Genomic DNA, 13,426 nt, shown 5'->3' with positions numbered 1-13,426 from the left:
AAAAAAAAAAAAAAAAAAAAAAAAAAAAAAAAAAAAAAAAAAAAAAAAAAAAAAAAAAAAAAGAAAGAAAGGAAATGTGCATAAAGTTAGGGCTTGCTACTATAAATACTCCTTGATTTTTCCCTAAGTGAATTGTTTATATTGCTTGTTAGCCTCCATTTCTTCCATCACAAGTATGAAAAGCAAGCTCCCTGAGAGTGATCCTGAGGAGAGGCATGAATGCGTCCTAGCTGAGGGTCGAGCAAGGCAAAGGCAGGCCCTGTCGTTGTTACCCTGGGCTTTTCCAAGGTGAATCTTGGTCACTAGTTAAGGGAAATGAAGACCCAAAGGCAGCAACCGATGTCCGTGGTCAGGCTAAAGAGCTGCAGAGGAGTCGAAGTCTGCCGCTCAGCCTGAGCAGTGGCTCACTCTCAAGGTGACCCACCATGGAAATACCTGTCCCCATCCCCTGCCCCTCCCTGTGCCGCTCTCTTCTCGATTAGTTCTGCCAGCTCAACCCTCGGTCATGAGTTCACTGAGGGTTTAGGATCCCTGCCCTTCACTACACAGATCCGCTTCTGCGAGACCACCCATGGCCCTGGGCCTAGGCTGATGAGCACGACAACAAAGTCCCAGCATTTCACCCTAGCCTTCTTCAAATGCTGAATCCTCTCACAGTGGACACACCCCAGCCTGTTTTAATCAGCTGGCTCAGAAGTGCAGAGATATACTCCCTTTCATTCTCAGGGGACACACCAACAACTCTTCCAGAAAGAATGATGCCACTAAAGAGAAGGGTCAGAAAGCAAAAGCTCACCTTTAAGATCCGATTTTGGTTCTTCTCCTTCATATAAGAAAACATGGTCCTGCAACAAGGCAAACCACCAAGTCAGGACTCACTCAGAAAACTTTGACCCTCATTCAAATGGACAATGAAAACCAGGGCATATACCTTTATAACTTACAAAATGTCTGTATATCTGACCTCAGTCCCCCCACAGCCCTCTACAGGTTATTTTGAAACAAATCCGATATTTCATTTATCCCTACATATTTCAAGACGTAGCTCTTAAAAACATCCTTTAAAAAATATCAGTAACATCCTCAAAACTGCAAATAGTAATGATTCCTTAAATATCAAAGTCAATTTTTTTTTTAAATTTTGAGACTGAGTCTTGTTCTGTCGCCCAGGCTGGAGTGCAGTGGCACGATCTCAGCTCACTGCAGCCTCTGCCTCCTGGGCTGAGTGATCCTCACACCTCAGCCTCCCAAGTAGTGGGGACTACAGGTGTGAGCCAACACATCTGGCTAATTTTTGTATTTTTTGTAGAGACAGGGTTTTGCCACATTGCCCAGCTGGTCTCGAATTCCTAGGCTCAAGTGATTTGCCCACCTTAGCCTCCCAAAGGGCTGGGATTACAGGCGTGAGCCACTGCGCCCAGCCTCAAAGTCAAATTTAAATATTAGCATAATATTTTGAGGGTTCATCCATGCTGTAGTGTGTGTCAATGCTTCATTCCTTTCTGGCTGAGTAATGTTCCACTGTATGGACAGACCACTTGTTTACCCGTTCATCTGCTGATGGACAACTGGGTTGTTTCTGTGCTTGGGCTTCTGTGAATAATCCTGTTATGAAAATAGGTGTGCAAGGATCTAGTGTTTGACTCCTTGTTTTCAAATCTTTTGAGTACGTACTTAAGAGTGGAACTGTTCAGTCATGTGGTAATCCTGTCTGACTGAGGAACTGGCAAAGTGTCCATAGCCACTGCACCATTTCACATTCCCACTAGCCACGGAGGAGGGTTCCAGTTTCTCCATATCCTCACCAACTCTTGTTTTCTATTTCTGTATCACACCATCCGAGCAGGCATGAAGTGGCATTCCCCAGGTTTCTGATGTGCATTTCCCCAGTGATGAATGACACTGTGGCTCTTTTTCAGGTGGATCTAGGGTGCTTGTATGCTTCTATCTTTTCTTTTTTCTTTTTCTTTTTTGAGACGGAGTTTCGCTTGTTACGCAGGCTGGAGTGCAATGGCACGATCTCGGCTCACCACAACCTCCGCCTTCTGGGTTCAAGCAATTCTCCTGCCTCAGCCTCCCGAGTAGCTGGGACTACAGGCAGTGCCACCATGCCCGGCTAATTTTTGTATTTTTAGTAGAGACGGGGTTTCACCATGTTGACCAGGATGGTCTTGATCTCTTGACCTTGTGATCCACCCGCCTCGGCCTCCCAAAGTGCTGGGATTATAGGCGTGAGCCACTGCGCCCGGCCACTTGGATCTTTTCTTTGGAGAAATATATATTCAAATCTACTGCCATTTCTGAATTGGGTTATTTTGTTGTTGGGTTGTAGGCATTCTTTATATATTCTGGATAGTAGCCCCTTATCAGACATATGATTTGTGAATATTTTTTCTCATTCTGTGGGTTGTCTTTTCACTTTTTTTTTTAGAGACAGAGTCTCATTCTGTTGCCCAGGCTGGAGTGCGGTGGCACAACTGATCTTGGCCTACTGCAACCTCAGTCTCCCAGGTTCAAGCAATTCTTCTGCCTCAGCCTTCCGAGTAGCTGGGATTACAGCACACGCCATGACACCTGGCTAGTTTTTGTATTTTTAGTAGAGGTGGGTTTTTACCATGTTGGCCAGGCTGGTGTCAAACTCCTGACCTCAGGTGATCTACTCATCTTGGCCTCACAAAGTGCTGGGATTATAGGCGTGAACTACCATGCCCGGCCTCTTTTCACTCTTGATAGTGTCCTTTGATGCAGAGAAGTTTTTAACTTTAATAAAGACCTATTTATTTATTTATTCAGAGAGTTTCACTCTGTTGCCCATGCCAGAGGTGCAGTGGTATCATCTTAGCTCACCGCAACCTCTGCCTCCTGGGCTTAAGTGATCCTCCCATCTCAGCCTCCCAAATAGCTGGGACCACAGGTGTAGGCCACCATGCCCAGTTAATTTTATTTTTGTGGAGAAGGCGTTTTGTCACATTGCCCAGGCTGATCTTAAAATCCTAGGCTCAAGCGATCTGCCTGCTTCAGCCTTCAAAGTGCTGGGGTTATAGATATGAGCTACCATGCCCAGGCTTTTAATAATTTTTTTGAGACAGGGTCTCATTCCATCAGCCAGGCTGGAGAGCAAATGGCAAAATCACTGCTCACAGTAGCCTTGAACACCTGGGCTCAAGCAATCCTCCCACCTCAGCCTCCCAGGTAGCTAGGATCACAGATGCATGCTACCACACCCAGCTACTTTTTAAAAACTTTTTTAAGAGATGAAGTTTCCCTATGTTGTCCAGGCTGGTCTGGAACTCCTGGGCTCAAGTGATTCTCCCACTTCAGCCTCCCAAAGTACCGGGATTTTACAGGTGTGAGCCACCATGCATGGCCCAAATTACTGATTTTATTTTTGTTGCTAAGAATTTTATAGTTTTTGCCCTTAACTTTAGGTCTTCGATCCATTTTGAGTTCATTCTTGTTTATGGTGTAAGGCAGAGTAAGCCTTTATGTTTCTGCATGTGCATATGCAATTTTCCGAATGCCATGTGCTGAAGAGACTGTTCTTTCCCCCACTAAACGGTCATGGTACCCTTGTGAAAAACATTAATGTACCAAAAGGGTTTATTTGGAAGGGTTACTTAGTTCTCAACTAGACTCCTCTGGTTAGTATGTCTGTCTTCATGCCGGTGCCATGCTGTTTGGATTACTGTTGCTTTGTATTAAGATTTGAAAGCAGGAATTATGAGCCTCCAACATCTTTTTCAACTACTATTATTTTTGGATACTTGGGGCTCCCATGAAATTCCATAAGAATTATAGGACTTTTTTTTTCTCCACTTCAAAATAAAACACCATTAGAACTCTCACAGGGCTACATTTTTGTCTCTCTTTAATCTCCAGGACCTCCCTCTACTGTTCGTCATGTCATTCCTATATAAGGCATTGTTCTGAGTGCAGCTCTGTGGTGTTAATATGTGGGTTGGTCTGATTTGAGCTTCATTTTTTTGACAAGACAGCGTCAATGGTGACCCATGGTGGACTTCCATTCCCAGGCCCTTAACTGTTGGCTCTTTCTCATGTTAATAGGCATTGATGAACATTTCCCAGATTCACCATTTCCATACAGGTCTGTAAAACAGCGATATTCTAACTCCTTTATTCCTTCTTCACTTACAGACCGGAGCACTTTTGTAAAAGTGGACTTTCTTTCAACAGCTGCTATCCTAACACACACTTCGTGCAGAAAATGCTGGCTAAATGTCCATTCTGTCCTCCACAAGATTCCACAGTGATGAGCTGGTCTTCTAGCATTCTCCAAAGGCCATAAATTAGATGATTTTGAGTATCATTATGAAGCCAAGAATTGTAAATAGTTGGTGACTTTAACTCCAGTGCAGTTATTTTACTTATTGATAATCCAATGGGCCCATCTCCGGCTCACGGCTCCTCTTCACCTTGGTCCCCGAGTCCTCCGACACCATCCCAGCAGCCTCTAAGGGCTTCCTCGTTTTCTGGCATTACAAGATAGTCTAGGCTCATTCTGTACATTCACCACCCTGACCTGGAATGAGTCATTTCTTCAGTGATGCTATAAATGTCCAATGGTCCTGGACCAAAAGAACTTTATTTAAAAAACCAAAGAAAGCTCTATTCTGTTTCCCCTCGTTCTACGACCAGCTGTACTGGTGGCCTACAGTCCTCCACTCAATCCATGTTCACTGGAATGTGTGAAATCGCAGCAGGAAGGAACCTGCTCGTGTTTGGCTATTTCGAGCGCTTCACATACTGAACTGCTGACTTTTAGGACATTTCTGGTCTGGCTAAAGTTCAGCTTGTAGTAAAGCCCCCAATGATACTTCCCTAAGAGATGCTCTCTTGAAATGACTGGGCACAGTGGCTCACGCCTGTAATACCAGCACTTTGGGAGGCCAAGGCGGGCGAATCACCTGAGGTCAGGAGTTTGAGACCAGCCTGGCCAACATGGTGAAATCCCATCTGTACTAAAAATACAAAAATTAGTGGGGCAGGGTGGCGCACACCTGTAATCCCAGCTACTCAGGAGGCTGAGGCAGGAGAATCGCTTGAACCTGGGAGACAGAGGCTGCGATAGTTGAGATTGTGCCACTGCACTCCAGCCTTGGTGACAGAGTGAGACTCCGTCTCAAAAAGAAAAGAAAAGAAAACAAACAGTGACAACAAAAAACACCTCAGCAGAATTTAGCGGTCCCATGAGACTCTAAACTGGAAACAGATATGGCTGCAGAGATGCCAGCACAGGAGAGATGCAGGGCAATCCCACCCAGCTGGCCATGGTCGACGCTCACATCCATTCATGTTCTCTCCTTCCCTATTTCCATTTCAGTTCTGCAACAGGCTACCTTCCAGCATAGAAACCAATACAAGTGCAGCAATTTCCTAGGTGTAAGTAACTCCAGAAATGGTTAAGAATTTTAAGAATTTTCTGCTTTAGGGAACTAGACCATATCTTTTTTTGTTTGTTTTTTTGAGACAGTCTTGCTCTGTTGCCCAGGCTGAAGTGCAATGGTGCAATCTCGGCTCGCTGTAACCTCCGCCTCCGGGTTGAAGCAATTCTCCTGCCTCAGCCTCCTGAGTAGCTGGGACTATGGGCGCACGCTACCACACCTGGCTAATTTTTTGTATTTTTAGTAGAGGTGGGGTTTCACCGTGTTGCCCAGGCTGTTTGCAAACTCCTGAGCTCAGGCAGTCTGCCCCCCTTGGCCTCCCAAAATGTTGGGATTACAGGCGTGAGCCACCGCGCCCCGCCTAGACCAAATCTTTTTACCACAAAAAAGGTAGCCAACTGAATAGACGAGAAAATATTGTGAATCATGTTAGTAATAAATCCTGACCTTTATTACTGACGAAGAGTGGCTGCGGTAAAGCCTAGAAATGCTCTGCCGCCACTCAAACACATGCCCAAGCCAGAGTAGGTGCTGCAGGCTCTGGTCCTCAGGGAAGCCAAGACTGGTGGCAGGCAACCTCCACCACGGCCCAGGGAGAGTGCAGATCTGATCACGCCTTGCTAAGTCCATGCCTGAGGTCACACTGCTCAGGCATTCCTCTCCTTTCCAGGCCACTTGTCTTATTCTACTGGTGCCACTACTGAGTCAGAGGTGTCAACTACGCTTTAGTCAAGCACTGACAATCTGCACAGGTAGCCAGTCGAGGACCTCAACTGTGTTGGAAAAAGCCCATTGAAAAAGAACTGTCACTTTTCCTTTCCCAGATGCAACTGGAAGAGTGGAAGATGGACGAGGGCCAGCTCCTCTGCTGCATGCTCCATTCCCCACCTCTTCTTCCCACTCTGCAGCACTGCAGTCAGGAGCACACAGCCCGTCTGAAGTGGGCGCCTGTCACCAGCACAGGAAGAGCTTCCTCCCGGCTTCAGTCGGCCCAAGGCTGGACTATTTCCTGGGTGACTCAGGGGAACTTCCAAACTCGATGACTAATGCTTGCATCCAGAATAATCAACGTCATCCACTGTGATTCTCCCTAAAAACATGTCTTGGAGCTTTTTTTAAAGAGTCCTTGGCTTACCTGCTCTGTTCTGTCATGTCTGCTATCTGAATGTAGTCCATACCTTGGGTTTGTTTGGGTGTGCCAAGCGTGAAGTGGCAGTGACTGGGGACCCAAAAATGTCACTGGTCTTCCCTCCAGGTGGGTTCAGGTGCTGTCGAGTCTGCACGGGAGTTGATTCGTCAAAGATACCGCTTCCTTTACCCCCTGCAGAAACAATAACAGACCACTGAGCAACCAGATGTCCACCGGACCCCACCCCACACCTGCAGCGCTTTAGAGACGTCCTCTCATTGTAACCCCCAGTGCCAGCCCTCAGCTCCAGGGCAACAGGGCAGGATGCTCAGACCTAAATCCCTGAGGAGCTAGTCAAAACCACTGCTATATCAGGGGCCTGCTTGTAGCCCTCACATCTAGAACTGAGCTGATCTAGGCTGGCCTCTAGAGGTGAGATGGCATCAAACTGCACATTTTCTCTCTAGAATTTCCTTAACCTTGAACACTTCATGCTTTCCACCTGAACTGTCTTCTCACGAAACCCATGAAAAGTTCTTCAGTAGATTAAATGAAAACAACTGTATGTTTAAGTCACACAGTTTTGAATTTAATAACATACCTGCAATCCTGAACATATTTATTAGTCATTCTCCTGCCTCAGCCTCCCGAATAGCCGGGATTGCAGTTGCCTGCCACCATGCCCAGCTAATTTTTCTATTTTGAATACAAAATATTTTTTGTATTCACCACGTTGGCCAGGATGGTCTCCATCTCCTGACCTCGTGATCCACCTGCATCGGCCTCCCAAAGTGCTAGAATTACAGGGGTGGGCCACTGCACCGGCCATGTGTACATTTTTCATATTAATTGAGGGTGATTATAAACCTTCTAAACGTCAGCCATGGACCTCCCAGGGACCCACAGTCCCCACGCCTGAAACCCTTGACCAGGGAAGCCAGGGAAGCCAGCACAGCACAGTGGTGAGGGTGTCCTGTGGCCAGACTGCCTGCGTCAGAGTCTGCTCAGCTGCTCATTAACAGTGAGACCCTGCCAACCTTCTTTCATCTCCATCTTCTTAGTTTTAAAAAGGTAATATAAACAGTCCAGGTGTGCTGACTCACACCTGTAGTCACAGCACTGTGGGAGGCCAAGGTGGGAGTTCAAGGAGTTCAAGACTAGCCTGGAAAACAAGTGGGACCTTGTCTCTACAAAAATATTTTAAAATCAGCCTGTGGTCCCACTACTCAGGGGGCTGAGTTGGGAGGATTGCCTGAGCTCAGAAGTTGGAGTTGTGAGTTGTGATCACGCCACTGCACTCCAGCCTGGGTGACAGATTGAGATCCTGTCTCAAAAACCCAACAAAACATAAAAGGTAATAGAAAATAATACCTACCTAGGGTCGCTGGTGAGGCGAAATGAGTTAACGCAGGTGAAGTGTTTAGAACAGTCCTGGCCTGCTGAGTAAACCCTCGGCAATGCCAGGGCTGTGTCAGCAAGCACGTCAGGACCACGGCCGGAGAGAACTGCTGTGTGCAAACCCCAGCCCCCACTGCAGTGTTCCTGGCTGGCCTACAATGGCTTTTTTTTTTTTTTTTTTTTTTTTTTTTTTTTTTCAAATGTGAATCCAGCTTTTTAAAATAGAAAAGTAACTCAATTTGAAGTTTTTGGCCAAAGATACTACTCATTTAAAAAAAATAGTTAAAGGGTGAAATAGAACACAGAAAAGTCTGTGAGACGTTAACTATCACAAATAACTCCGAGGCAGACACCAGGCAACCACTGTCCAGGCCACAGAAAACAGTGCCGTCTCCAGAAACTCCTACGTGCCTCCCCTCCCCAAGGTCACCAAACTCCTGAATTTTCTGGAAACCACAAACATTTTTACCACATATGTGTAAACCTAAACAACGTACCTCTGCTTCTGACCTTCATAACTAGGTAGTCACACTGTATATATGAAAACTAAATTCAGTTTTGAAGCAAAAAAAGATGCCTAAATTCACTCATAATTGAAGATAAATTCAAGTTATGTTTTTTCCTCCTGCTAGATTGGATTTCCAAGGGCTCTGTATCACTGTCACCCAGGCTGGAGTACAGTGGTGCAATCTTGGCTCAATGCAATCTCCACCTCCTGGGTTCAAGCAATTCTCCTGCCTCAGCCTCCTGAGTAGCTGGGACTACAGGCATGTACCACCACACCCAGCTAATTGTTTTGTATTTTTAGTAGAGACAGGGTTTCACCGTGTTGGCCAGGATGGTCTCCATCTCCTGACCTCGTGATCTGCCCGCCTCGGCCTCCCAAAGTGTTGGGATTACAGGCGTGAGCAATCGCGCCTGGCCCCATTAACTGTTTTCAAAGAGTACTTGGAGGGACAGAGAAACTCCAAACAACTGTGAGAAGGACCACGAGAAGCAGGAAGCTGGCATGGGGAGCCATGATGGCTGGCACCAAACACTGTGACCGGGAGCAGAGGCTGGCTCGCCAGCTGCAAGGGGCCGGGCTCCCCACTGGGCATCAGACTGTGGGACGGGCAAGGTGGTACTGCCTGCCTTCCAGGGAGTGCTCTAGGGACAGCTCTGCTGAGCAGGGGCTGAGTAAGCAGACTCATATGCCTGGAAGCGCCTCAGATTTGATTCTCTGTCTTGCGTGCAATGTATTATTCCACCAGCCTTGCTACAGAGGACAGGCAGGAGCCCCTGGCCCTAAGCTCATCAACTGGAAACAATAAGAATGTGAGTCACTCAATAAGAAACACTCACTGCTCTTTTCTTTCTTTCTTTTTTTTTTTTTGAGACGGAGTTTTGCTCTTGCTGCCCAGGCTGGAGTACAATGGCGTGATCTCGGCTCACCACAACCTCAGGTGATGCACCTGCCTCGGCCTCCCAGTGTGCTGGGATTAACAGGTGTGAGCCACTGTGCCCGGCTAAAACACTTCTTTAACTACATCCAAAAAAGCAACCAAACAGACCAAGAAAAAAGCAGCAAACCTAGCTTCCGTTGGGCGCAGCGGTACATGTCTGTAATCTCAGCAATTTGAGAGGCCAAGGTGGGCAGCTGGCTTGAGCCCAGGAGTTTGAGACCACCGTAGGCAACATGGTTAAACGCTGTCTCCACCCAAAAAAAAAAAAAAAAAAGTGTGTTGGCATATGTCTGTAATCACAGCTTACTCAGGAGGCTGAGAAAAAAGGATCACCTGAGCCTGGGAAGTCAAGGCTGCAGTGAGTCGTGATGGTGCCACTGCACTCCAGCCTGGGTGACAAAGTGAGACCCTGTGTCAAAACAAACAAAAAACAAAACAAAACAAAAAACTAAGTTCTGGATCTACTGCTTTTTTCTTCTACATTTGGTCAAGAAATATTGGTACCACAAAATGGGGTGAGGTAGGGAGTGGATCTGGCTCTGCTTCATGACCTGCCTGACACACCGACACCTGAGCATGGCCTCCCAAACTTTCTAAGGATGGAAGACACCATGCTTTCCCCTCCTGGACAGACAGGGCAAAGCTACTCAGGTAACCTCCACCATGTGGTTATTCAACTGGACAGTCTCTCGGCCAAGAGAAACCTTTTTCAAAGAGTCCCTCCCACTGTAAGCACTACGAAGTCGGGTAAATACTGGAGAACCACGTAGACGTATGATAGATCAATTCTTCCTTGTGAAGAGTTTCAATTCCACTGATGATCTGATTAAAAACACTCTCCCTTCCTAAGGAAAACATTTAAATCCACAATAATTTGCATGTAATTTCAGGAATCTCAAGGGGGTCCGTGGAACAACTGGGAGCAGCTCCCTGCAGGATCCAGAAGACTCCATCTACCTTTGTATCCTCAATGCCTGTATTCAACCAAAGTCTCCTGAATAAATGGAGAATTCAAGACTGCTCAATCCACCTCAAAGACAAAGTACAATTAAGAACGTTTTCATTTTGGAAGAACTGTGATGACAAGTGATTACCTGAATCAGAAAATATGGGAAAGGATCAGTATAAAGAAACAGAAAATATTTTCAGACAAGAGTAGGTAGAGCCGAAGGATTAGAAATTTCCGAAGGCCCATACCTGGGGGATTTGTCCTCTTGGGTAAGTTCTTTGGTTCTTCCGTTGGTCCAAAAATATTAGATGCCATCCTATTAGGCCTGCTGGAAGGAGTAGCTTCTTCTGGACTTCCAAAAAGATTGCTCGATTCTCCTCCTGGGGGCTTCATGGCCCTACAAGCACAGAGTACACGCTGATTACTGATAAATGACCTGGAAGCTTGCCACTCTGCAAGGATTTTGGCACAATTAGACAGGGTAAAATTATTTTGTTTTTTCTTCTGTCCACCCAGACTGGAGTACAGTGACATTATCTTGGCTCACTACAACCTCTGCCTCCTGGACTAAAGTGATCCTCCCATCTCTGCCTCCTGAGTAGCTGGGATTACAGGTGCCCACCACCACCACCACCACCACCACCACCACCACACCCTTCTAATTGTTTGTCCTTTTGGTAGAGACGGGTTTTGCCATGTTGCCCAGGTTGGTCTCAAACTCCTTAAGCTCAAGTGATTTGCCCACTTTGGGCTCCCAAAGTGCTGCGGTTACAGTATCAACCATCATGCCCAGCAAAATAGTTTATTAACATCTAGTAAGAAATCACACACCATCATTATTTAATATTGGTATGACTAGTTTACAGATGCCAGACTTCTTTTACTGCTCTTAAGCTTCCCTGAAAAGTCTTCTTTATGTATCTTGGTTATGCCAAAAATCTCTAGAAACTTCTATATTTGAAATTATTCCTATGACCACTCATAATTTCCCTAAGAGGCAAATTAAGCCACATTCAGTAGAGTTTAATACTAATTTTAATTGGTATAGAGCAGTGTTTAATACTGTAAACACATTCAGGTATTTAATGCTGTAGCTTACATTTGTTAAGTGCTTACTATATGCCAGATACTATTCTAAGCACTTTACAAGTAAATTATATTCACTTAATCCCACAACAACCCTATAGGCAAGGATTATTTGCACAGATGATACATCTGAGATAAAGAGAAATGAAGTAAATTTGTAAAAAAGCTGCATAAAAGTAGTAAAGCCAAGATTTCAAACCGGCAGTACCTGTAATTCCACCACTTTGGGAGGCTGAGGCAGGCCAATCACCTGAGGTCAGGAGTTCAGGACCAGCCTGTGCAACATGGTGAAACCCCATCTCTACTAAAAATACCAAAATTAGCAAGGCATGGTGGCACACACCTGTAATCCCAGGTACTTGGGAGGCTGATATTGCAGTGAGCCAAGATTGCACCACTGCACTTCAGCCTGGGTAAAGGATTCGCTCTGGGTGACACAGTGACACTCCCATCTAAAAACAAAACAAAACAAAAAACCCAGGACGCCTATATCCAGAACCTGGACCACGTTCTACTGCCTGTCTTAAGGAATGAGGAGGCATCCACCATTTACCCCTAGGACATGCTTGACCCAAAGGGCTAGACCTGTGCACTTCAGTATGGGGCCCCTGGTCACGTGACCACTGAACACAAAGACAAGGCTGGTATGTACTGAGATGCACTGTCAACCCAACCACACATCAGATCTTGCAGGCTCAGCAGAAGTAAAGGCAAAACATTTATTTGTGTTTTTGCCCCAAGTTTCCACACACCACTGAAATAACGTCTTTCTGCAGATCACATGTTCAAGCCATATTTTGTATATACCAGGTTGAGTAAATCTATTAAAATTTCTCTTATTACTTTAAAAATGTGAATACTAGAAAATTGTAAGTTCTACCTGTGGCCCATATCTCTACCGGATGGTGTTGGCCCAGACCAGAGGAAGTGCCACCAACGTCAATCCGGTGAGTCCTGGGAATATACAATGGGCTGGCCACCCCTGATCCTGAAGCCTAGTGGAACAGGGGAAAGACCAAAGAACACACTTACTAGCCCCACGGTTCATTTCAGATCAGCCTGTATGGTGTTCGCTTCAGCAGCACATACACTAAAGTTGGAATGAATCAGAGAAGATTAGCATGGCCCCTGTGCATGGAAGACGTGCAAATTAGTGAAGCCTTCCACATATATGTTGTAAACATCAACGTGTATGGAATAAATGGCACCTCTAAAATACAGTGGCATTCTACCAGTATTGGTTCTAATTAAACACCTGTGAGGAACGCAGTGTTCCCACTGCTCACACACACATAACAAGACATTGAAGTCCTGCGCTTTGGCAAACTGCCATTTACTATTCAAAGTTTTAAACTAGACACTTCAGAGGTAGAGCAGAACCTTGAATCACCTTTTTTTTTTTTTGAGAGGGAGTTTTGCTCTTGTCATGCAATGGCGTGATCTCGGCTCATTGCAACCTCTGCCCACTGGGTGCTCCTGCTTCAGCCTCCCAAGTAGCTGGAATTACAGGCACCCGCCACCACGCCCGGCTAATTTTTTTATTTTTATTTTTTGAGACAGAGTCTTGCTCTTGTCGCCTAGGCTGGACTGCGATAATGTGATCTCAGCTCACCCCAACCTCTGCCTCCCAGGTTCAAGCGATTCTCCTGCCTCAGCCTTCCAAGTAGCTGGGATTACAGGCAGGCACTGCCATGCCCGGCTAATTTTGTATTTTTAGCAGAGATGGGGTTTCCCCATGTTGGTCAGGCTGGTCTTGAATTCCTGACCTCAGGTGATCCGCCTGTCTTGGCTTCCCAAAGTGTAGGGATTACAGGCGTGAGCTTCTATGTCCAGCCCTTGAATCACTTTTTATTGCAAAAACTTAAGAACTAATAAGGAATTGCCACGTAGCTCTATTACCAAAGCACAGACTACATTAGCAAACCAGCGAAATGCTGAATTCAGAACAACTGGAAAAACTTTTTAAATGCATTTGAGAAAGAGGCCTAATGAAGTTGGTTTTTTTTTTTTTTTTTTT

The 13,426-nt window shown here is 45.8% G+C and overlaps 1 protein-coding gene and 1 non-coding gene across 2 annotated transcripts in view; one reads left to right on the top strand and one right to left on the bottom strand.

The window, feature by feature from the left end:
- The window catches only part of JPT2 (Jupiter microtubule associated homolog 2), a 24,475-nt gene that overhangs the window by 3,349 nt on the left and 7,700 nt on the right, over positions 1-13,426 (bottom strand). The window contains exons 2-4 of the mRNA XM_017511211.2: positions 10,572-10,720; positions 6,581-6,723; positions 797-845 (exon numbers count right to left, since the gene is read on the bottom strand). Of these exons, the coding sequence (XP_017366700.1) occupies positions 797-845; positions 6,581-6,723; positions 10,572-10,720 (341 nt within the window). The remainder of the gene's footprint in view (positions 1-796; positions 846-6,580; positions 6,724-10,571; positions 10,721-13,426) is intronic.
- On the top strand, positions 12,476-12,582 carry LOC119468529. The gene has a single exon (XR_005197224.1). It is a non-coding gene; the product is annotated as a U6 spliceosomal RNA (small nuclear RNA).

Source organism: Cebus imitator, unplaced genomic scaffold, assembly GCF_001604975.1.
Source record: "Cebus imitator isolate Cc_AM_T3 unplaced genomic scaffold, Cebus_imitator-1.0 Scaffold444, whole genome shotgun sequence".
NCBI lineage: Eukaryota > Metazoa > Chordata > Mammalia > Primates > Cebidae > Cebus > Cebus imitator.
This window is presented reverse-complemented; position numbering and strand designations above follow the sequence as displayed.